A 25891-nucleotide genomic window follows, 5' to 3' on the forward strand; every position below is an offset into this window, starting at 1 on the left:
AGCGGGGGAGGAGTAAAGGACAAATGAATTCTATAAAAGTTGTGTGTTCGTTGGACTCAATGTGCCTACGTTGTAGACACCACTCTTGCAAGAGTATAATAAACAATGCTTCAGATCTTGTCTCAGACTGAAATTATTGAAGAGACTGGGTTCTATTTCCCACACCCTGGAAGCTGAGGGGTGACCTGATAGAGGTTTATAAGATCATGAGGGGCCTGGATAGGGTGAGTTGAAAAGGTATTTTTCCTAGGGTGGGGGGAGTCCAAAACTATAGGGCCTGGACTTAAAGGCTAGAGGGGAAAGATTTAAACGTGACCTAAGGGGCAACATTACCATACAGGTGGTTCAACTATGGAATGAGCTGGCAGAGGAAGCGATGGAGGTGGATCTGTTTGAGTACTGTATAATGCTAAACAAAACTTACATTCATGCTCGAAACGTCGAATTCTCTATTCCTGAGATGCTGCCTGGCCTGCTGTGCTTTGACCAGCAACACATTTGCAGTTACATTCTGTAAAGCCCCACATCTCACTCCAAATCCCCTTATATCCCAGTCTGTAATTGCCCCTACCCAGCCTTCAATCTCTCCTATCCCACATAACCTTACTACCAATATTCTGAAATCCTTTGCCTCACACTATATCTCACCCTTTCAACTCCAAACTCCAACACCGAGATGAAGCTCTGCCTCCACTCCATCCCGGTTTCCATGGAAACCGTAGACCCATTCCCTTACTGGGCGGGTAAGAGGCCGCATCCATTGGCGGGAGCGCACTCTGCACGTGCTAAGGGCACGGGGCTTGGGCGTGCCCTGATGTTAGAGGCGGGGCCGCGCTCAGGGTGGTGCCCTGGTGCTGGAGGCGGGGCCGCGCTCAGGGAGGTGCCCGGGTGTTGGAGGCGGGGCCGCGCTCAGGGTGGTGCCCTGATGCTGGAGGCGGGGCCGCGCTCAGGGTATTGCCCTGATGCTGGAGGCGGGGCCGCGCTCAGGGAGGTGCCCGGGTGTTGGAGGCGGGGCCGCGCTCAGGGAGGTGCCCGGGTGTTGGAGGCGGGGCCGCGCTCAGGGAGGTGCCCGGGTGTTGGAGGCGGGGCCGCGCTCAGGGACGTGCTCGGGTGTTGGAGGCGGGGCCGCGCGCTGTTGCTGAGTGGACTGTCGTCGTGTGGGTAGATCTGTCGGTTTTTGTGGCCTGTGTTGGTCTGTGAGTTTCTGCCTGCCCCGGGTCTCTGGTGAAGATGCCGCCTGTAGATAAACTGCTGCTGGAGGAGGCGCTGCAGGACAGCCCACAGGTACCGACCGGCTCCGAATCAAACTCCGTCATTCCCGGATTAGTGACTGGGATCACCCGTCACAGGGGACACTCAGTCCCGGCCTGGCGGCAACAGGAGGCCGGAACACGTACAACTCTTCCCCCCGAACCCCGTCCCAAGCGAAAATCCCGCAAACTCACGTCTAAAACCGGCCACCCCTGAGAATCCCGCAAGCTCCCATCAAATTCATAGAAAGAAGCTATTCGGCCCATCAAGTCCGCACCGAACCTCCGCAGAACATCCAACTCAGACCTACACCCCCCCCCCCCCCAACCAATCCCCATAACCCCGCATTTTACCATGACTGTCCACCAAGCCAGCACATCTTTGGACTAAGTCATAAGTAACACAAAATCAGGTCCAACAAGTTTATTTAAAATCACCAGCTTTCACAGCACTTTCATTAGGTGAAGTGTTCACCGGCTGAACCTGGTGTTATGTGACTTCTGTTTTTGTCCACTCCACATCACATCTTTGAACTGTGGGAGGAAACTGCGGGGAAAATGGATAACTCCATCCACACTTTTACCCAAGGCTGGAATCGAACATAAGTTCCTGGCACCGTGAGGCACTAGTGCTACCACTGAGCCACTACTTTGCTCAAAGCTCCCTTTGGCAATGCCACAAATGCCTCGCAAAAAAAACCCCACAAACTGCCCTTGAAAATCCCACAAACTCCATTAAAAAACCTCAACAACTCCTCCCAAAATCCCTCCAATCCCCAGAAGGTCTGCAATCGCCTTTCAAGTATCTCACCAACCTGAAGTATATTGCCATTCTTTCAGTCACTGGGTCAAAATAGTGGGACTCCCACAAAGCTTACAAGTGTTTTAGATACATCCTAAAAACTGTGGGAATTCAAGACGTTGTTTCACCTGATCTACTGGATAATTAGGGGTGGGCAATGATGCCTTGCTAGTGACATATCCCATGAAAGAATTACAAAGAAAGGAATAACTCTTCCTTCCAGGTTCCATGCAGTGGCTATGTGACCAAATTAGGAACCATATTGCCTGGATGAACAATCCAGAGTGCACATCAGCAAATTACATCCTGACTTTTTGAGAATTATGTCATGTGAGAAGCAATGCCAAGTAGCAGAATAATGACGGCAATACTGTTGGGTCATCAAAAAAAAGCCGGTTGATTCCTTCAAGATCTTGAAGGAAGGAAACCACTCAGCCTGACTCTAGCCTTACTGTGACTTGAGCTCCATATGATGCTATTGATTTATAAAATTCTTTCACAGGATGTGGGCAGTGCTGACTAATTGCTCATCTCTAATTACCTTTAAGAAGGTGGTTGTGGCTGTGAAGTTCAGCATCTAACAGTGCTTTCAGGAAAGGAATATTGTGATTTTGATTCTGAAAATGAAGGAATAACTCCAAATCAAGATGAAGTGTGGCTTCAAAATGATATGGGTTTGGAAGCTGCTGTGTCAGGTGACTTTGTGAACTACTGCAGTACTTGTAGGTGGTATACATTGCTGCCGTTGTCAGTAGTGAAGGTGTGAATTTTAAAGCTGTTGGATGGGGACCGATCAAGGGAGCTGCTTTGAACTGGATGTGTTGAGCTTTACTCATCCATCACACTAACCTGTGCATTGTAGTTGGTGGACAGGCTTTCAGGAGTAAGATGGTGAGTGTTATCCGTTGCAGAATGCTCAGCTTCTGACCTGCTCTCGTTGCCACTATTTATATGATTTCCGTTTTTGGTTATTGTAACCCCTGTATGCTTTTGAGGGGGATTCAGTGTTTACAATGCCATGAATGTCAAGAAGAGATGATAGATTCTCTCTCATTATCTGTCATCTCTGTGATATGAATGTTACTTGAAAATTTGCAATCATCAGTGTACATCCCCACTTCTGACCTTACAAAGGAATGTCATTGTAGCAGCTGAAGGTGTTTGGGTCTAGGGTATTACTCCGAGGAGCTCCTACAGTAATATCCTGGGGTTGAGATGATTGACTTCCAACAACCACCACCACCTTCCTTTGTGCTGTGTATGACTCCAACTAGTGAACAATGTCTCTGCTGATTACATGAGAACTAGGAGCAGGAGTAGGCCATCTGGCCCGTTGAGCCTGCTCCACCATTAGTCTATAAGATCATGGCTGATCTTTTCCTGGACTCAGGTCCATTTATCTGCCCGTTCACCAGAAAGCTTAGTTCTTTTATCCTTCAAAAATCTATCTTTGCCTTAAAAACATTCAACAAGGTAGGCTTAACTGGTTTATTGGGCAGGGAATTCCAGATTGACAACCCTTTGGGTGAAGAACTTCCGCATCAACTAGTCCTAAACCTGCACCCCCTTATTTTGACTTCTATAAGATTCCCCCCCCATTCTTCTAAATTCCAATTCTAATTACCAGCTGCATCTGCAAGCCAACCTTTTGTGATTCATGCATAAGGACACCCAGGTCCTTCTGCACAGCAGCATGCTGCAATGTTTCACCATTTAAATAATAGCCAATTTTGCTATTCTTCTGACCAAAATGGATGACATCACATATACCATTGACTAGAGTATTGCTTGACTCCTTGATGCCCCATTTGGACAAATATTAAACAGGTGTCATAATGTTCAGCTCCTCTGTAACTGTTTAGACCCGATTGAAGTGAAGTCAACAGTGGACCTGGTGGAACCCAAACCTAATGTCAGTTGGCAGGTTATTGTTGAGTAAGTACTGCTTGATTGAACTGTTGATAACACCTTCCATCCCTTCATGGATGTTTAAGAGTAAATTAACGAGGCTGTGTTTGGCTGGCTGTCTTTCTTTTCATGTAGAAAAGCTATCCATGGACAATTTTCCACATTGCTAGTGGTATAGCTATGCTGAAACAACTTGGCTGCAAGCACCGCTTGTTCTGGAGATAGATCTTCAGCTCTATTTCTGTCATGTTTTCAGTGTCCCATAGTCTTTGCAGTGTCTAGTGTCTTCAGCCATTTCTTCATATCATGTGGAGTGAACCAAGTTGTCTGAAATGGTATTTGTGATGCTGGGGACCTCAGGAGGAGGCTGGGGATGCATTATCTAATTCATTTTTCTGGTTAAAGATCTTTGTATTTCATTCATCCTTTTGCATTAATGTGTTTGGCTCCCTTGTCATTGAAAATGGGACATTTGTGGAGCTGCTTTGTCCTTAGTCTTTTTTGATGTTGTCCCCTGCCAGTCATGACTACGTGTGACAGATCTTAGATCTGACCTATTGGTTTTGAGATTGCTTAGATCTTTCTGTCACATGCTGCTTACACTGTTTGGCCTATAAGTATTCCTGTGTTGTAGTTTCACAATATTCACACCTCATTTTTAGATTTGTATTTTACGTCTCTGGGTATGACTTCCCATATTTGCCCATTTTTGACCTGCTGCTGTGACACCTCATAGAGTACAGACTCAATGCTCGATTGGAACACATCTTGAGAACTTCCAGGGTAACTCCCTCCTGACCATATACCACTGTGACATCATCTCAGGTGTGCCTGTCCTGTTGGTGGGTCAGGACATACAATGATTTGTGATATCTGGGAATGTTGTCTGTAAGTTATAATTCCTTGAGTATGACCATGTAATACTGTTGCTTGACTAGTTTGTGGGATACCTGTACCAAATTTGGCTTAAGAGAGGCTTGTTCAGGATTGGCAGGGTTGTTTGTCTCAATGTACTTTTTGGTGTCTTAGTTGGATTCCTTTTCTTCATGAGATTTCATTTCTTTATCGCAGTTTGACAAAACTGAGTGGCTTGCTAGGCCATTGCATAGGGCAGTTAAGAGTCAACCACATTGCTTCACCTCTTCAGAGGAAAATTAACTCCAAATCCTGCATTTTACAGCATGAAGTGCAGAATGTCAAAGTGGAGATGTAAAGGTGAATTTGTATATACCTCCCACTCAGGTCACATTGGGAGTACTGTTAGCAGTTTTGGGCCCCATTCTATTGGAAAGATATTGAGAATGCACACAGTTTCACTGGAACGCTGTCTGACATGAGGAAACACAAACATCAAGACTTGAAGATTTGGCAGTTTCTTTAGAGTAGAGGAGATTGAAGTTATTTGAAGTGATGGGAGAGCATGTAGAAACAGATTGTTTATAGTGATTAACTTGTTTGTCCTGATAGGGTGTGGTTTGAAGATTTATGACAGAGCTGATGAGACTATTTTTACACGATAATATTAGCTTCCTTTTAATTCCTCCATAGGATATGGTGTTTCTGGCAAAATCAGTGTGTTGTCCATCCGTAACTACCCTTAAGGCGCTGGTAAGCCGCTGCCTTGAATTACTGTAGTCCATGTAATGTAGTACACCCATAGTCCTTTGTTTTTACAGCAGTTTGATAAACTGAGTGGCTTTTTAAACCCTTTCAGAGGGCATTTAATAGTTAACCACAAAGCGTGGATCTCAAGTTTCAAAGTATCAGAGTAGAGAAATGTGGCAGATTTCCACTCTTGAAGGATGTGAGTGAACTCGATGGGTTTTGTACAACAATCTGGTGATCATTATTAATGAGACAAGCTTTGCATTGCGCAAAGTTATATTTTATTTATTAGATTTTTATATTAGTTTCCCTGCAGTGTGGAAACAGGCCCTGAGCCACCGTGCCGCCCGTAATTAGTTACCTGAGTTTAAATTTCCCGAGCTGGCATAGCAAGATTTGAACTCCTATCTCCAGAGTATTTCTTCAGGCCTGTGGATAATTAGTCCAGTAGCTATTACGTGACTGCCTGCTATTAAAGCACGGACCATGTCAACATTTAGAAATAGGTGATTACAAAGGTGATTGAAGGAGATTATCTACTGCTCATCTGGTGAATAAGCTGTGCCACAGAGAATTGATCCTAGGTCTGATTCTATGTGCAGTTTTACATATTTAATTGTACATGTTCACTCACTCATATGGCATCTTGTCAACTTCAGAACCATTTTTGCAGAATACTAAGTGCCATTAGTTGTTATTTGCAAGGAATAGTTTGAATATTTCTGTTGCTAGTCAGACAAACAAAACCTGCTACCAATTGTATATAAACTTGGCACTGAAATAATCAAATATAGCATTACGTGATGTTTATTTTACCATTGCCCAATGGAAAGACTCCATGACCTAAATAACACATTGATTTCAAATTTAAAGGAAGATTTGTGCTTTGCCTCACTTTTTTCCTATTTGTGATCTTAAATGTATGATTTGAATTTCCCTCAATTTCAATGGAGGAGATTAATATCTCTGGACCCTACTACATTGATTAGTGTTGTAATACCACAGATTAAATGTACATTTTGTTTTGATATTGTGGCAACAAACAGATGGAGATGCAGTTCTTCAATTCCACCTAGCAGTATACAATTATTCTTCCAACTATGTCTTGAACAATGATTTTAAAGAATTCATTAATGTTTCTCTGCACTTTTTTCAACTGGATTTGAATCTTGTGGGCAGCGGCAGTGTTGGTTAGAATGCTGCTGCATGCGAAAATTCTCTTGACCCGGTGCTGCTGCGCATTTCATTTGGGATCTTCTGATCCTGGCTGTCACAGTCCCCTGAAACCAGGACAAAATAGAATCGGGGGAAGGCAGAATACATCCTGTTTTTACAACACAATACATAAGATGGCAATTTTAGAGAGTATTGAACCTTGATGAGATGACCAGATCTATTATGATCTGGTTTGAGATCTGGAACCTTGCATAGAACATATATAGAACATGGAACATTACAGGACAGTACAGGCCCTATGGCCCTCGATGTGCCCACCTGTGGAACCAATCTGAAGCCTATCTAGCTTATACTATTCTGTTTTCATTCATATGTTTATCCAATGACCATTTAAATGCCCTTAAAGTTGGTGACTCCATTACTGTTGCAGGCAATGCATTCCACGCCCTACCACTGAGTAAAGAAGCTACCTCTGACATCTGTCCTATATCTATCACCCCTCAATTTAAAGCTATGTCCCCTCGTGCTAGCCATCACCAACCGTGGAAAAAGGTTTTCACAGTCCACCCTATCTAACCCTCCGATTATCTTATGTCTCAATTAAGTTACCTCTCAACTTTCTTATCGCTAATGAAAACAGCCTCAGGTCTCTCAGCCTTTCCTCATAACACCTTCCCTCCGTACCAGGCAACATCTTAGTAAATCTCCTCTGAACCCTTACCAAAGCTTCTACGTCCTTCCTATAATGCAGTGATCAGAACTATGTGCAATACTTCAAGTGCAGCCACACGCGAGTTTTGTCCAGCTGCAAAATAACCTCGTGGCTATGAAACTAAATCCCTCTACCAATAAAAGCTAACACACCGTGTGCCTTCTTAATAAACCTATCAACCTCCAGGGCAACTTTCAGGGGTCTATGCACATGGGCACAGAGTACTGTCTGCTCATCTACACTACCAAGAATCTTACCAGTAGCCCAGTACTCTTTATTCCTATTGCTTCTTCCAAAATGAATCATCTCACGCTTTTCTGCATTAAACTCCATTTGCCACCTCTTAGCACAGCGCTGCAGCTTAACTATGTCCCTCTGTAACCTGCAACATCCTTCAGCACTGTCCACAACTCTACCGACCCATTCTTCCATGCCCTCATCCAACTCATTTCTAAAAATGACAAACAGCAGTGGCCCCAAATCGGATCCTTGTGGTATACCACTAGTAATTGAACTCGAGGATGATCATTTCCCATACCACCACCCTTTGTCTTCTTTCAGCTAGCCAATTTCTGATCCAAACTGCTAAATCACCCTCAATCCCATGTCTCCATGCAATAGCCTACCCCATGGCAAACCTAATCAAAACCCTTAGTGAAATCCATATACACTACATAAACTGCTTTACCCTAATTCACCTGTTTGGTCACCTTCTGAAAGAACTCAATAAGGTTTGTGAGGCATAATCCTTCACAAAACTGTTGACTATCCCTAATCAACTTATCCCTCTCTAGTTGATTATAAATCCTATCTCTTATAACCCTTTCCAACACTTTACCCACAATTGAAGTAAGGCCTACAGATCTGTAATTTCCAGGGTTGCCTCTATTCCGCTTCTTGAACAAGGGGATGACATTTGCTGTCCTCCAGTCTCCTGGCACTATTCCTGTAGACAATGACGACATAAAGATCAGAGCCAACGGCTCTGTAATCTCCTCCCTGGCTTCCCAGACAATCGTAGGATAAATCCCATCTGGCCCAGGGGACTTATCTGTTTTCACACTTTCCAGAATTGCTAACACCTCCTCCTTGAGAACTTACACCCCGTCTATTCTAGTAGTCTGCGTCTCCGTATTCTCCTCGACAAGATTGTCTTTTTCCAATATGTATACTGACGAAAGATATTCATTTAGCGCTTCTCCTATCTTCTCGGATTCAAGGCACAACTTCTCACTACTGTCCTTGATTGGCCGTGCTCTTACTCTAGTCATTCTTTTATTCTCGATATACAGAAAGAAAGCTTTAGGGTTTTCTTTGATCCTATCCACCAACGACTTCTCATGTCCCTTCTGGCTCTTCTTAGTTCTCTCTCTTGATCTTTTCCGGCTAGCTTGTAACTGTCAATTGCCCAAACTGAGCCTTCACATCTCATCCTAACGTAAGGCGCCCTCTTCCTCTAGACAAGAGTTTCAGCTTCCTCACTTGACCATTTCCTCCCTGCCTGACATGTACATATTTATCAAGGACACGCAGTAGCTGTTACTTGAATAAACACCACATTTCAATTGTGCCCATCCCCTGCAGTTTCCTTTCCCATCCCTTGCATCTTAAATTTTGCCTAATCCCATCATAATTGCCTTTCCCCCAGTTATAACTCTTGCCCTGCCATATATCCCTATCCCTTTCTATCGTTAATATAAATATAACTGAATTGTGGTTACTATCATCAAAGTGCTCACCTACCTCCAGCTCTAACATCTGGCTGGGTTCATTACGCAGTACCAAATTTAATGTCATAGCATAGAAACAGGACCCTCAGCCCAGTGGCTATGCTAACTACAAACGCCAAACTATGCTAAATCCCATTTACCTGCACTTGGTCCGTAGTCTACTATGCCCTGGAATTTTAAGTGCTAATCCACAGATAGGATGTTAAATGTTGAGAGTACTTGCCTCCAGTATCTTCTTTATGGAGCAAATTTAATATATCCACCACCCCGGGTGAAACAAAAATCCTCCGATCCAAGGTTTGTGCGAAGATTTGTAGCTCAGGTGCTCGTTGTTGTGGTTCTGTTTGCCGAGCTGGAAGTTTTTGTTGCAAACGTTTCGTCCCCTGGCTAGGCGACATCATCAGTGCTTTGGAGCCTCCAGGAGGCTCCAAAGCACTGATGATGTCGCCTAGCCAGGGGACGAAACGTTTGCAACAAAAACTTCCAGCTCGGCAAACAGAACCACAACATCCTCAGATCCCTTCTGAACCACCTAATTCTCACCTTACACTTATTACTTAAGGTCTTAGACACCTGTGCCTTGGGGCACAGATTCTCACATTCTACTCTGTCTATGCCTCTCATAAACTTTGTGTACATCAATCAGGTCTCCCCTCCTCTGCTTCAAGGAAAACTATCCCAGCCTGTCAAGTTTCTCGTTATAACAGACTTTTCATCCCAGGCATTATCCTGGTGAATCTCCTGTGTACCCTCTCCAGTGCAATCATGTTCTTCCAATAGTGTGGCGATCAGAATTGCACACAGTATTCCATCTGTAACCTAATTAATGTCTTATAAAGTTGTATCAAGGCTTCCTTGCTCCTGTATTTTATGCCCCTGCTAATAAAGGCGAGCATCCCGTATGCCGCCTTCACCACACTAATCCATCTGCGCTGACACTTTCAGGTATCTAGGGACTTGTACACCGCTTTGTGCTTCAAAACTCTCCCATTAGAGTTTTGTTAAACCCAACAATATGTGCTGTTGTCTTGTGCAGCAATCTATGGCACCTTTTCAGAAAACCATGCCCACCAGATCACTGGTTACCACTATCCACCATGTATGTTACATTATGAATAAACTCTTTTGCAAAGCAACATTGTCTCTGCTTCATCATATTGTGATTTTCTAAGTGTCCAGCTATGATCCCCTTAATGGTGGATTCTAAAATCTATTATTTATAATCATTTTTTGTTGATGAGAACAGTTTCTGCATTCTCTCTTTCCTATTCATCATCATTCTTGTAGGTTTGCAAATGTAGACCTATTATCCCTGAGCTACCTATGTGTTCCTGACCAAGGTCAGGGTTTAAGTCCCACTTGCTCCACAGGTGTGTAATAATGACTCTGAGCAGGTTGATTTGGAAATGTCTACGTCATACCTGTCTGCTGATGTCCTTATAATGGAAACCTTCCATTCCAGTTCTCACAACCACGAACCTCGTCCCTAAAGTGGTCAATGAACTGAATGGAAATAATGTGTTTAGTGCCCTTTTTGAATTTGCAGTTAGTTAAACTAAATTAGACTGCAGTCAAGCTTTTGTTTTAGCAGTGATTAATTTTGCACAAGCTGTTAAGGATAAAGAGAGAATGTCATGATCTAAATATTAATTAAAAAAGACAAAATCAAGTACAAAATACTTAAAAGAAGAAAGTCCCAACAAGTCTCTCTGGTATATTGTGAGGGCGTTTGCCTGAGTTCCTTAATGCTGAAACAAAGAGATTAACTATTCAAGTCATATCCAGCAAATATAATGGCTTTTCTACTTTCATAGTTTTTTTTTGTTCAACTGAACTTAGCCGGGCAGCGCAATTTGCGGGGTACTGGGGGGAGGGTGAAGATTCTTTGTTCTTCATCAGTACTGCGGTGTCAGCACTTCCACATTGCCTGACTTTCCTTCAACAAAAAAGTATTTGGTCTCTTTGTCTTCCCTCTGTCAAAACTGTGATTCTCAACCTTTTTGGAGTTCTGCACATAAACACAGAGCTGTATAGTCCGTTTTTATGCAGTTCCACTTTCAGAAGTGTCTGCCCGAGACAATTGAGTCACCTTTCCAACAATGAGAGCTAATTAGTCTAGCTTACGTAGCAAGAGCCCAGGGCTTGGGTGAATTCTAAATATCATCTTTTTCTGATTTGAGACAACACAGCCCAATAATCTTTGATGTAATTCACTGTTACAGAAATGGCCTGCTGTGGCCTCCATTTTGAAGTGTTTTTTCTTAACTTGATTGTATTATGCAGGTATACAGGTAAACAGAAATGCCCTTTTAATATTACTTGTAAAGTCTGCAATATCAGAATTAAATTGTTGGAATAAATGCTGTTTTGCCATTTTTTAAATGTCATTAACTCTTTGTCATTCTTAGAATTTTGTTCCGGCTTCAGGGCCCAAAATAGCTGATCCCACACCATTTTCTCATTCCCCAGAATCGTTTCATTTGTTATTTTCTTTAAATCAACATGCTTCAGCCTTTACATTTTGGGTTGGGTTGATTCGTGGTTTAATTAAGTAATTAGAAAGTTGGTTGAATTGTTAAGGGGTAGGTTGAGTTGTTTGGTGGGCTGGTGGAATATTTGGATGGTTGGGTCAGTGGGGCTGCTGGTTAGGTTGTATTAGGAGTGTATTCAGAAGTTTAAGTGAAATCAGTAATTTGGTTAGGAGAATGATGGGGTCAATTGTGGGATTACCTAAGTTTTAGAACATAGAACAATACAGCACAGAACAGGTCCTTTGGCCCACGATGTTGTGCTGAACATTTTCCTAGCTTAAGCACCTATCCATGTATCTATCCAATTGCTGCTTAAGGGTCACCAATGACTCTACCTCTGCCACTCGCACAGGCAGCGCATTCCATGCCCCCACCACTGTCTGAGTAAAGAACCTACCCCTGGCATCCCCCCCATACCTTCCACCCTTCATCTTAAGTTTATGTCCCCTTGTAACACTGTTGTACCCAGAGAAAAAGTCTCTGACTGTCTACTCTATCTATTCCCCTGATCATCTTATAAACCTCCATCAAGTCACCCCTCATCCTTCGCCGTTCCAACGAGAAAATGATTTGGAGATGCTGGTGTTGGACTGTTGGACTATAACCTGGTGTTGTGTGATTTTAAACGATGAGAAAAGGCCTAGCACTCTCAACCTATCCGCGTACGACCTATTCTCCATTCCAGGCAACACCCTGGTAAATCTCCTCTGCACCCTCTCCAAAGCTTCCACATCTTTCCTAAAATGAGGCGACCAGAACTGCACACAGTACTCCAAATGTGGCCTTACCAAGGTCCCATACAGCTGCAACATCACTTCACGACTCTTGAATTCAATCCCTCTGCTAATGAACGCTAATACACCATAGGCCTTCTTACAAGCTCTATCCACCTGAGTGGTAACTTTCAAAGATCTATGAGCATACACCCCAAAATGGACAACTTCACAACTGACAGAGTTGAACTCCATCTACCACTCCTCAGCCCAGCTTTTCATCATATCTAAGTCCCTCTGCAGCCGACAACAGCCCTACTCACTATCCACAACTCCACCAATCTTTGTATCATCTGCAAATTTACTGACCCACCCTTCGACTCCCTCTTCCAAGTCATTAATAAAAATTACAAACCGCAGAGGACCCAGAACTGATCCCTGCGGAACTCCACTTGTAACTGGGCTCCAGGCTGAATATTTACCATCCATCATCACTCTCTGACTTTGACCAGTTAGCCAGTTCTCTATCCAACTGGCCAAACTTCCCACTATCCCATGCCTCCTGACTTTCCGCATAAGCCTACCGTGGGGAACCTTATCAAATGCCTTACTAAATCCATGTGCACTACATCCACTGCTCTACCCTCATCCACATGCTTGGTCACCTCCTCAAAGAATTCAATAAGACTTGTAAGGCAAGACCTACCCCTCTTAAATCCGTGCTGGTTGTCCGTAATCAAACAGTATCTTTCCAGATACTCATAAATCCTATCCCTCAGTACCCTTTCCATTACTTTGCTTACCACCGAAATAAGACTAACTGGCCTGTAATTCCCGGGGTTATCCCTATTCCCTTTTTTGAACAGGGACACAACATTCGCCCCTCTCCAGGCCACTGACACCACCCCCGTTGACAGTGAAGACGAAAAGATCATTGCCAACGGTACTGCAATTTCCTCTCTTGCTTCCCACATAATCCTAGGATATATCCCGTCAGGCCCGGGGGACTTGTCTATCCTCAAGTTTTTCAAAATGCCCAATACATCTTCCTTCCTAACAAGTATCTCCTCTAGCTTACCAGTCCGTTTCATACTCTCCTCTTCAACAATACGGTCCCTCTCATTTGTAAATACTGAAGAAAAGTACTCATTCAAGACCTCTCCTATCTCTTCCGACTCGATGCACAGTCTCCCACTACTGTCCTTGATCAGACCTACCCTCGTTCTCATCATTCTCATGTTTCTCACATACGCATAAAAGGCCTTGGGGTTATCCTTGATCCTACCTGCCAAAGATTTTTCATGCCCTCTTAGCTCTCCTAATCCCTTTCTTCAGCTCCCTCCTGGCTATCCTGTATCCCTCCAATGCTCTGTCTGAACCTTGTTTCCTCAATCTTAGTAAGCCTCCTCCTTCCTCCTTACAAGACATTCAACCTCCCTCGTCAACCAAGGTTCCCTCACATGACCATCTTTTCCCTGCCTGACAGATACATACATATCAAGGGCACGTCATATCTGTTCCTTGAAAAAGTTCCACATTTCAACAACATCCTTCCCTGATAGCCTATGCTCCTCAGATCCTGTCTTGCAGCATCGTATTTACCCTTCCCCCAATTGTTAAACCTGCCCTGTTGCACGCACCTATCTCTCTCCATAACCAAGGTGAAAGTCACAGAATTGTGGTCACCATCACCAAAATGCTCATTCACTAACAAGCCCATCACTTGTCTCAGTTCGTTACCAAGTACCAAATCCCCTCTGGTCGGGCAATCTACATACTGAGTTAGAAAGCTTCCTGGACACACTGCACAAACACAAACACAAGTCCAATCTACTTGATCGAAAGAGCTTCCAATTAATATTTGGGAAGTTGAAATCACCCATGACTACTACCCATGACAGAGGGATCTTGGGGTCTATGTACATAGATCTTTGAAAGTTGCCACTCAGGTGGATAGAGCTTGTAAGAAGGCCTATGGTGTATCAGCGTTCATTAGCAGAGGGATTGAATTCAAGAGTCGTGAAGTGATGTTGCAGCTGTACAGGACTTTGGTTAGGCCACATTTAGAGTACTGTGTGCAGTTCTGGTCGCCTCACTTTAGGAAAGATGTGGAAGCTTTGGAGAGGGTGCAGAGAAGATTTACCAGGATGTTGCCTGGAATGGAGAATAGGTCGTACGAGGACAGGTTGAGAGTTCTCGGCCTTTTCTCGTTGGAACGGCTAAGGATGAGGGGTGACTTGATAGAGGTTTATAAGATGATCAGAGGAATAGATAGAGTAGACAGTCAGAAACTTTTTCCCCGGGTACAACAGAGTATTACAAGGGGACATAAATTTAAGATGAAGGGTGGGAGGTATAGGGGAGATGTCAGGGGTGGGTTCTTTACCCAGAGAGTGGTGGGGGCATGGAATGCGCTGCCCATGGCAGTGGTAGAGTCAGAATCATTGACGACCTTTAAGCGGCAATTGGATAGGTACATGGATGGGTGCTTAATCTAGGATAGATGTTCGGCACAACATTGTGGGCCGAAGGGCCTGTTCTGTGCTGTATTGTTCTATGTTCTATGTTCTACCCTGTGGCTTCCGCACCTTTCCAAAATCTGTTTCCCAATCTGTTTCTCCACATCTCTGCTGCTATGGGGGGGCCTATAGTAAACATCCAACAAAATTACTGCTCCTTTCCTATTTCTTACTTCAGCCCCCACTACCTCCAAAGGCAGATCCCCCTCGAACTGCCTTTCTGCAGCCGTTATACCATTTCTAATTAGCAGCGCCACCTCCCCCTCCTTTTTTACCACCCCTCCAATCTTACTGAAACATCTGTAACCAGGAACCTCCAACAGTCATTCCTGTCCCTCTTTTATCCACATTTCCGTGATGGCCACAACATCGTAGTCCCAAGTACCGATCCACGTCTTAAGTTCACACACCTTATTTCTGATACTCCTTGCGTTGCAGTATGCATGCTTGAGCACATCTCTGTGTCCGCATGTATTCCCTGTCAGTGCTACCTTCTCCACAGCCTCCCTACATTCTTGGACATCCTGAAAAACAGCTAACCTACTTGCTGGTCTACAAGTCTGGATCCCATCCCCCTGCCAAATTAGTTTAAACCCCCCGAAGAGTGCTAGCAAACCTACCTCCCAGGATATTGGTGCCCTTCTGGTTCATATGCAACCCGTCCTGCTTGTACAGGTCCCACCTTCCCCAGAATGCAGTCCAATTGTCCAAATACCTGAAGCCTTCCCTCCTACACCATCCTTGTAGCCATGTGTTCAACTGCACTCTCTCCCTATTCCTTGCCTCACTGTCACGTGGCACCGGCAACAACCGAGAGATGACAACTCTGTCCGTCCTAGCTTTTAGCTTCCAGCCTAACTCCCTGAGCTCCTGAATGACCTCCCCACCCTTCTTCCTACCTATGTCGTTGGTGACAATGTGCACCACTGTTTAGCATTTGGCATTATCCAGGTAATTACCACAGATCTGCCATCCATGGAGTGTCCCAGCGAGAATTACCCATAGGAAGCTTAACTTCCTCAGCAATTCCAACAAAGATCAGAACATATCAGGACTTCATTACATCTTCCTGGCATTTATAGAGCCATAGAGATGTACAACATGGAAACAGACCTTTTGATCCAACTCATCCATGCCGACGAGATATCCCACCCCAATCTAATCCCACCTGCCAGCACCTGGCCCATGTCCCTCAAAACCCTTCCTATTCATATACCCATCCAGATGCCTTTTAAATGTTGCAATTGTAGTAGCCTCCAGCACTTCCTCTGGCAGCTCATTCTACACACACACCATCCTCTGTGAAAAATTTGCCCCTTAGGTCTCTTTTATATCTTTCCCTTCTTAACCTAAATCTCTAGTTCTGGACTTCCTGACCCCAGGGAAAAGACCTTATCTATTAATCCTATCCCTGCCCCTTATGATTGTACAAACCTCTATAAGGTCACCCCTCAGTCTCTGATGCTCCCGGGAAAACAACCATAGCCTATTCAGCCTCTCCCAATAGCTCAAATCCTCCAACCCTGGCAACATCCTTGTAAATCTTTTCTGAACCCTTTTCAAGTTTCACAACATTTTTCTGATAGGAAGGATACCAGAATTGCATGCAGTATTCATAAAGTGGCCTAACCAATGTCCTGTACAGCCTCAACGTGACCTCCCAACTCATGTACTCAATGCTCTGACCAATAAAGGAAAGCATACCAAGCACCTCCTTCACTATCAATTCCACCTGCGATTCTAATTTCAAGGAGCTATGAACCTGCATTCCAAGGTCTCCTTGTTCAACAACACACCCTACGACCTTACCATTAAGTGTAAAAGTCCTGCCCTGCTTTGCTTTTCCAAAATGCAGCACCTCACATTTATCTAGATTAAACTCCATCTGCCACTCCTTGGCACATTGACCCATCTCATCAAGATCCTGTTGTAATCTGAGGTAACCTTTGCTATACACTACGCTTCCAATTTTGGTGTCATCTGCAAACATACTAACCATACTGACATCAAAATCAATTATATAAATGATGAAAAGTAGAGGACACAGCATTGATCCTTGTGGCATTCCACTGGTCACAGGCCTCCAGTCTGAAAAACAATCCTCCACCTCCACCCTCAGCCTTCTACGTTTTCAGCCAGCTCCATATCAAAACGGCTAGTTCTCCTTGTATTCCATGAGATCTAATCTTGCTAATCAGTCTCCCAGGGGGAACCTTGTCAAACGCCTTACTGAAGTCCATATAGATCACATCTACCGCTCTGCCCTTGTTAGTTCTCTTTGTTACTGCTTCAAAAAACTCAATCAAGTTTGTGAGACATGATTTCCCATGCACAAAGCTATGCTGAGTATCCCTAATCAGTCCTTGCCTTTCCAAATACATGAAATCCTGTCCCTCAGGATCCCCTCCAACAACTTGTCTACCACTGACGTCAGGCTCTCCGGCCTATAGTTCCCTGGCTTGTCCTTAACCACCCTTCTTAAACAGTGGTACCACATTAGCCAACCTCCAGTCTTCCAGCACCTCACCTGTGACTATCGATGATACAAATATCTCAGCAAGGGTCCCAGCAATCAATTCCCCAGCTACTCACGGAGTTCGAGGGTACACCTGATCAGGTCCTGGGAATTTGTCCAGTTTTAAGTCTAGTACTTCATCCTCTGTGATATGGACATTTTTGAAGATGTCACCATCTATTTCCCCACATTCTATATCTTCCATGTCCTTTTCCAGAGTAAACACTGATGCAGAGTACTCATTTAATATCTCCACCATCTTCTGCGACTCCACACCTTGCTGATCTTTGAGTGGCCCTATTCTCTCTCTAGATCCTTTTGTCCTTAATGTATTTGTAAAAACCTTTTGGATTCTCCTTAACCCTAATTGCCAAAGCTATTTCATGTTCCCTTTTTGCCCTCCTGATTTCCCTCTTAAGTATACTCCTACTGCCTTTCATACTCTTTGCAGGTTCACTGGATCGCTCCTGTCGAGACCTGACATACGATTCCATCTTTATCTTGACCAAACCCTCAATTTATTTAGTCATCCAGCATTCCCTCCATCTACTAGTTTTTCCTTTCACCCTAACAGGAGTATACTGTCTCTGGAGTCTTGTTATCTCATTTCTGAAGGCTTCCCGTTTTTCAGCCATCCCTTTACCCGCGAACATGTGTCCCCAATCAAATTTTGAAAGTTCTTCCCTGATACCATCAAAATTAGCCTTCCTCCACTTTAAAACTTCAACATTTAGATCTAGCCCATCCTTTTCCATCACTATTTTAAAACTAATAGAATTATGGCCGCTGACCCCAAAGTGCTCCCCACTTGCAACTCAGTCACCTGTCTTGCCTTATTTCCCAGGAGTAAGTCAAGTTTTGCACCTTCTTTAGTAGGTGCAGCCACATACTGAATCAGAAAATTTTCTCGTATAAACTTAACAAATTCCTCTCCATCTAAACCCTTAACACTATGGCAGTCCCAGTCTATGTTTGGAAATTTAAAATAACCACCCTATTATTCTTACAGGTAACTGAGATCTCCTTTCAAATGTGTTTCTCAATTTCCCTCTGACTATTAGGGGGTCTATAATGTAATCCCAATAAGGTGATCAGCCCTTTCTTCTTTCTCCGGATCCACCCTAATAACTTCCCTAGATGTATTTCTGGGAATATCCTCTCTCAGTACAGCAGAAAGTTGGGATAAAAGGTTCTTTTTCGGAATGGCAGCCAGTGACAAGCGGTGTCCTGCAGGATTCAGTGTTGGGACCGCAGCTGTTCACATTATATATTAAAGATCTGGATGAAGGGACTGGGGACATTCTAGTGAAGTTTGCCGATGATGCAAAGTTAGGTGGACAGGCAGTTAGTACTGAGGAAGTGGGGAGCTGCAGAAATATCGAGACAGTTTGGAAGAGTGGTCCAGGAAATGGCTGATGGAATTCAATGTGAGCAAATGCGTGGTCTTGCACTTTGGAAAAAAGAATAAAAGCATAAATTACTTTCTAAATGGTGAGAAAATTCGTAAAGTCAAAGTACAAAGGGATCTGGGAGTGCTAGTCGAGGATTCTCTAAAGGTAAACATGCAGGTTGAATCCATGATTAAGAAAGCGAATGCAATGTTGTCATTTATCTCAAGAGGGTTGGAATATAAAAGCAGCGATGTGCTACTGAGACTTTATAAAGCTCTGGTTAGGCCCCATTTGGAGTACTGTGTCCAGTTTTGGTCCCCACACCTCAGGAAGGACATACTGGCACTGGAACGTGTGCAGCGGATTCACACGGATGATCCCTGGAGTGGTTGGTCTAACATACAAGGAACGGCTGAGGATCCTGGGATTGTATTCATTGGAGTTTAGAAGATTAAGGGGAGATCTAATAGAAACTTACAAGATAATACATGGCTTGGAAAGGGTGGACGCTAGGAAATTTTTTCCGTTAGGCGAGGAGACAAGGACCCGTGGACACAGCCTTAGAATTAGGGGGGGTAAATTCAGAACAGAAATGCAGAGACATTTCTTCAGCCAGAGAGTGGTGGGCCTGTGGAATTCATTGCTGCAGAGTGCAGTGGAGGTCGGGACGCTAAATGTCTTCAAGACTGAGATTGATAAATTCTTGATGTCACAAGGAGTTAAGGGCTAGGGGAGAATGCTGGTAAGTGGAGTTGAAATGCCCATCAGCCATGGCAGAGTGGACTCGATGGGCCGAATGGCCTTACTTCCACTCCTATGTCTTCTGGTCTTATGGTAATGTTATCCCTTATCAAAAAGCTACTCCCCCTCCTCTTTTGCCTCCCATTCTGTCCTTCCTGTGGCATTTGTATCCTGGAACATTAACCTGTCAGCCCTGTCAATCCCTGACCCACGTTTCTGTAATTGCTATAATATCCCAGTCCCATGTTCCTGATCATGCCCTGATTTCACCTGCCTTCCCTGTTAGGCCTCTTGCATTGAAATAAATGCAGTTTAATTCATCAGACCTACCTTGTTCTCTGCTTTGTCCCTGCCTGTCTTGCTGCTTTTCTCAACTGTGCCAGTTTCAGATTGATCTCTTTCCTTGCTATCTCCCTGGGTTCTCCCTCCCTCCACCAACCTTACTAGTTTAAATCCTCCCGAGCAGCTCTAGCAAATTTCCCTACCAGTGTATGAGTCCCCTTCCAATTGAGGTGTGATCTGTCCTCCTTGTGTAGGGTCACTTCTATCCCAGAAGAGATTCCGATGATCCAAAAATGTGAATCCTTCTCCCCTGCACCAGCTTCTCAGCCACACATTCATCTGCTCTATCCTCCTATTGCTCCCCTGACTAGCTTGTGGCACCAGGAGTATTCCAGATATTACTAATCACAAGGACCTCCTTTTTAAATTCATGCCTTAATCTCTATATTCTCCCTTCAGATTCTCATCCTTTTCCCTTCCCATGTCATTGATTCCAATGTGTACAATGACCTCCTGCTGGGCCCTTTTCCCCCCTTGAGAATTGCACCCTCTCTGAGACATCCTTGATCCTCGCACCAGGGAGGCAACACACCATTCTGATTTTTCATTGCTGGCCACAGAAATGTCTGTCTGTGCCTCAGACTAGAGACTGCCCTAACACAACTGATCTCTTGGAACCTAATCCTTGTTGCATTAGAACCAGTCTCAATGCCAGAAACCTGGTTGTTGGTGTTACATTTCCCTGAGACTCCATAACCCCTACATTTTCCAAAACAGCATACTTGTTTGAAATGGGGATAGCCACGGGAGACTCCTGCACTAGCTGCCTACCTCTCTTACCTTTCCTGGAGTTAACCCATCTATGTGACTGTACCTGAGACTTTACCCCCTTCCTATAACTGGCATCCATCACATGTAGATTCTTGTAGATTCTTCATTGCCTGTAGCTGCCTGTCCAACAGATCCATTTGATTTGATAGGATTCGCAATCAACGGCATTTATTGCAGATATAATCCTCATAACGCGTAAACTCTACCTAAACTCTCAAATCCGACAAGAAGAACGTATCACTCTACTAAAGGCCATTTTTGCTTCTTCCGATCTACAGACCCGGAAAATAGCACTGTCTTATTCCTCTACAAAACACTGCTCCAGGCTAACTTAATACTTATGGCTTATATTTTTTAAGTTTAATAAAGGGACATATCTCAATAAAGCATATAATCAGGAAAGAATCCATGCTACTCACTACTGCAGACTTACAGCAAGACCACACTTAAAACTATTCAACTTATGTGTTTCTGTGCTGTGATCTCTCCCAAACAGGTTCCTCCAAGATCAGGTATGATCATCAAAGCTGACTTTCTTGTCTAAGTGCCAATTCTGAAATTCAAGCTCCCTCTCTTTCTTCCTTTCCTCTCTCTCCTTTTCCCTCTCTTTTTCTTTCTTTTTTTGTTCTGCTAAATCAACTCATTGTTTTTCTCTTTGTTTTTAATCTTAATTCAAACAGTTTCACTTCTTTTGCCCTTTCCTAGTCATTTGTCTCTAACTCAAGCTGCTTCATTTTCAATTGAATTTTAGCCATCTGCAAAGATTCTGATGGAATTTCCAGCAAATTTAAATGTTGAACTATTGCTGTAATTATTTATCCTTTCCTCACAGGCTGAGGCAGCTCCAACTCCAGATTGTCTGCTAATTCCAGCCTTTTGTAAAACCCCCAGAAAACTCTTGGTAAACTGAAAGAGCCATTGCTATCCCAAGCACCATTCAAACCAACTCAAATCGACACCCAGAACAAAAGACAGTAACATCTAGCATTTGCTGCCTTCAAGTCCAGCAACTCTAATCCTAAATTGGAAATATAGAGCAAATCCCACAAAGAGTCCCCCAGTCTATTATGGACTAGACCAAACCCCTTAAAAGCATTTCAAGACAGTTCTAGTTGTTTTGAGCAGGTGTATAGTGGATATTCCAAGAGTGATGTAGGTGGTCAAAACCCCTCAGTTTTAAACAAAACAATTTATTTACAGAGTACCGAATGCAACACAACAAAAGGGAACAGATAACAGAATAATATAACTAATCCAAAAACCCAACAGATTATCCCAACTTAATGATGCTGTTCCAAATTCCTGCAACAATCCCTATAAACACCCCTTGGCAATAAGGGTCTACAGAAGAGAGAGATTACAGCGATTCAGAATGGAACACCTTCTTCCATGTAACGGTTTCTTTGAACAGCAGCCTCAAAAAACTGACTGCTTGCTCAAACCAAACCAAATCAAAGTAAAGCTGAGCTGGGAGAACTGGCCACTTGCCTTTCAGTGTACAAGTTTTTGTTTAAAATCCTAAAGCTTGTCAACCCAGACATTTCAGAATTTATTGTGGTTGCGACCACTCTGGAAAAAAAAATGTAAGGACAGCATAACATTGTTAAAGGAGCAGCATCATCTCACTTACCACAGAGTTCTTGGGCACACCTGATCAGATCCTAGGGATTTATCCACCTTTATGCATTTTAAGACATCCAGCACCACCACCTGTGCAGTTTGTTCAAGATGTCACCATCTCTTTCCACGTTCTATATCTTCCATGTCTTTCTCCACAATAAACAACTGGTAAGCTAGAAGAGATACTTGTTAGGAAGGAAGATGTGTTGGACATTTTGAACAACTTGAGGATAGACAACTCCCCCGGGCCTGACGGGATATATCCTAAGATTATGTGGCAAGCAAGAGAGGAAATTGCAGTACCGTTGGCAATGATCTTTTCGTCTTCACTGTCAACGGGGGTGGTACCAGGGACTGGAGAGTAGCGAATGTTGTGCCCCTGTTCAAAAAAGGGAATAGGGATAACCCCGGGAATTACAGGCCAGTTAGTTTTACTTCTGTGGTAGGCAAAGTAATGGAGAGGGTACTGAGGGATAGGATTTATGAGTATCTGGAAAGACGCTGCTTGATTAGGGACAGCCAGCACGGATTTGTGAAGGGTAGGTCTTGCCTTACAAGTCTTATTGAATTCTTTGAGGAGGTGACCAAGCATGTGGATGAGGGTAGAGCAGTGGATGTAGTGTACATGGATTTTAGTAAGGCATTTGATAAGGTTCCCCACGGTAGGCTTATGCGGAAAGTCAGGAGGCATGGGATAGAGGGAAATTTGGCCATTGGATAGAAAACTGGCTAACCGGTCGAAGTCAGAGAGTGGTGGTTGATGGTAAATATTCAGCCTGGAGCCCAGTTACAAGTGGAGTTCCGCAGGGATCAGTTCTGGGTCCTCTGCTGTTTGTAATTTTTATTAATGACTTGGAAGAGGGAGTCGAAGGGTGGGTCAGTAAATTTGCAGATGATACGAAGATTAGTGGAGTTGTGGACAGTGAGGAGGGCTGTTGTCGGCTGCAGAGGGACTTAGATATGATGCAGAGCTGGGCTGAGGAGTGGCAGATGGAGTTCAACCCTGCCAAGTGTGAGGTTGTCCATTTTGGAAGAACAAATAAGAACGCGGGGTTAACGGTAGGGTTCTTAGTCAGGTGGAGGAACAGAGGGATCTTGGGGTCTATGTACATTGATCTTTGAAAGTTGCCACTCAGGTGGATAGAGCTTGTAAGAAGGCCTATGGTGAATCAGCGTTCATTAGCAGAGGGCTTGAATTCAAGAGTTGTGAAGTGATGTTGCAGCTGTACAGGACTTTGGTTAGGCCACATTTGGAGTACTGTGTGCAGTTCTGGTCGCCTCACTTTAGGAAAGATGTGGAAGCTTTGGAGAGGGTGCAGAGAAGATTTACCAGGATGTTGCCTGGAATGGAGAATAGGTCATACGAGGATAGTTTGAGAGTTCTCGGCCTTTTCTCGTTGGAACGGCGAAGGATGAGGGGTGACTTGATAGAGGTTTATAAGATGATCAGAGGAATAGATAGAGTAGACAGTCAGAAACTTTTTCCCCGGGTACAACAGAGTGTTACAAGGGGACATAAATTTAAGGTGAAGGGTGGAAGGTATAGGGGAGATGTCAGGGGTGGGGTCTTTACCCAGAGAGTGGTGGGGGCATGGAATGCGCTGCCCGTGGGAGTGGTAGAGTCAGAATCATTGGCGACCTTTAAGTGGCAATTGGATAGGTACATGGATGGGTGCTTAATCTAGGATAGATGTTCGGCACAACATCGTGGGCCGAAGGGCCTGTTCTGTGCTGTATTGTTCTATGTTCTATGTTCTATGTTCTAAACACTTGTGCAAAATACTCATTTAGTATCTTCCCCCATCTCTTGTGGTTCCACGTCTTTAGTCTTATGTCCTGTGTCCAATGATCAAGAGCCCACAAATTTGTCCATTGATATTTATAGAGATACTGTGTACTTTTTATCATATACTCTACTTTAATTAAACTGTTGCTCAGTGGTTAGCATTTCTGCATAACCATGCCAGGGACCTGTGTTTGATTCCAGCCTTGGGAGAAGTTTGCATGTTCTCCCTGTGTCTATGTGGGTTTCTGCTGGATTCTCTAACTTCTTCCCACAGCCCAAAGTAGTGCAGATTACGTGGTTTGGTCATGCTAAATTGCCCCATAGTGGTCAGGAATGTGCAAGTTTAGTGTATTAGTTGTGATAAAATACAATTTACAGGTGACCTTTATGGATTCTAGCTTTCAATTCCAGATTATTAATTAATTGATTAAACTGACCATGGGATTGGTTGACAAATTGGCACTGATGGATCAAAGTGTTGCTATGGAAAGTGCACGAAGGGACTATTGTACTGCATGCTGTTAATTCATTAAAAGCGCATCATATTTTGCAGCATAGAACAGTTCCTGTTCGCAAGTGTTTGCAGCTTTGAGTGTGCATAATTAAACCACATTACGAGCCTGACTAATCTTAAATTGACAATTCCTGTCAGAATAATCCTGAACGTGCGAAGAATACAACATGGAATCTCATGGACCAGCATATTCCTCACTTTTTGTATCACCCTTAAGGAGACTAGTTTAATTCCAAAGCAACAGTAGTCCAATTAAACTATCAATGGTTACTTCAATGTTGAATACGGATAGCACATAATAGCTGGCATACAAGTTCAGCAGATAATATGGATGGCCTTTATTTCAAAGAGAATGGAGCATGGTGACTTGGTGATTAGCAGTACTGCCTTGCAGCAGATTCGATTCCAACTGTCTGTTTCGAGTTTCCTCTCAGTCCAAAGATGTGCAGTTTAGGAACTGTCAATTTAAGATTAGTGAGATTTTGGCTAGTTCTATGGAAGTCTTATTATTAAAAGTCCAGAAAGTTATTTGGAACAGTGATCTGCATGCATGTTTATCATAATACTTTGTATTGTTCTTATTTAAGTTTAAGGCACTAGCTTAGATCCAAGTTTCTCACTGAATTTGAAATGCCTTCATATTATGAACATGGTTGCCTAGATATTCATTTTGCTGTGAGATGAGCAGTTAATTCTGTCTCATCAGACATTACTAAATCCAGAATAGTTTGATCGTTGTTTGGTTCCAGAGTGTATTGTTTTAAGAAACATCATTCAAACTTCATGGAAGCAACAGGAGAATTTTCCCCCTGAATACTTCCAAAATAGCCAAGAAAGTTTAATCGCACCAGTGAAAATGGGAGTCAGATAGGGCTTCTGAGCCCAGGGCTCGTCCGATCCATCCAGTTTTCTCTTCATTTGTTTTATTTTTCCTCTCCTCTTTTCTTTCTCTTTAATTTTACTTATTGGGAAAAGTTTGATCACAGCGACAGTAACAGTCAGTGGTAGCAGGTGGGCCTAGCAGCACGGGCTCAAGTAGGCCCAACATTGTGGACTCATGGCAGTGGCATCGGAGCCCCTTTTAGGTTCCGGTTGTTTCTGAGGAGGTGGTCCTAGTCCTGACACATGGCTGTTGCAGCGGAGGCAAGTTTGTGTTCCCAGCAGCATCTGCGTCCAGCGCATATTCATGGAGGCAGCAGCAGAGACAGTTTGGGTCTGGTATGACCCAACATTAGTGAGGTTCACCAGAAATGTACTCATGGTGA

At 43.7% G+C, this 25891-nt stretch overlaps 1 protein-coding gene across 1 annotated transcript in view; it reads left to right on the plus strand.

The window, feature by feature from the left end:
* Nucleotides 1-1148: 1148 nt before the first annotated feature.
* Nucleotides 1149-25891, plus strand: part of appl2 (adaptor protein, phosphotyrosine interaction, PH domain and leucine zipper containing 2) — a 152169-nt gene continuing 127426 nt past the window's right edge. The window contains exon 1 of the mRNA XM_060843062.1: nt 1149-1284. Coding sequence (XP_060699045.1) covers nt 1231-1284 — 54 coding nt within the window. The 5' untranslated portion in view covers nt 1149-1230. The remainder of the gene's footprint in view (nt 1285-25891) is intronic.

The sequence above is a fragment of the Hemiscyllium ocellatum genome, chromosome 23 (assembly GCF_020745735.1).
Source record: "Hemiscyllium ocellatum isolate sHemOce1 chromosome 23, sHemOce1.pat.X.cur, whole genome shotgun sequence".
In the NCBI taxonomy this organism is placed as follows: domain Eukaryota; kingdom Metazoa; phylum Chordata; class Chondrichthyes; order Orectolobiformes; family Hemiscylliidae; genus Hemiscyllium; species Hemiscyllium ocellatum.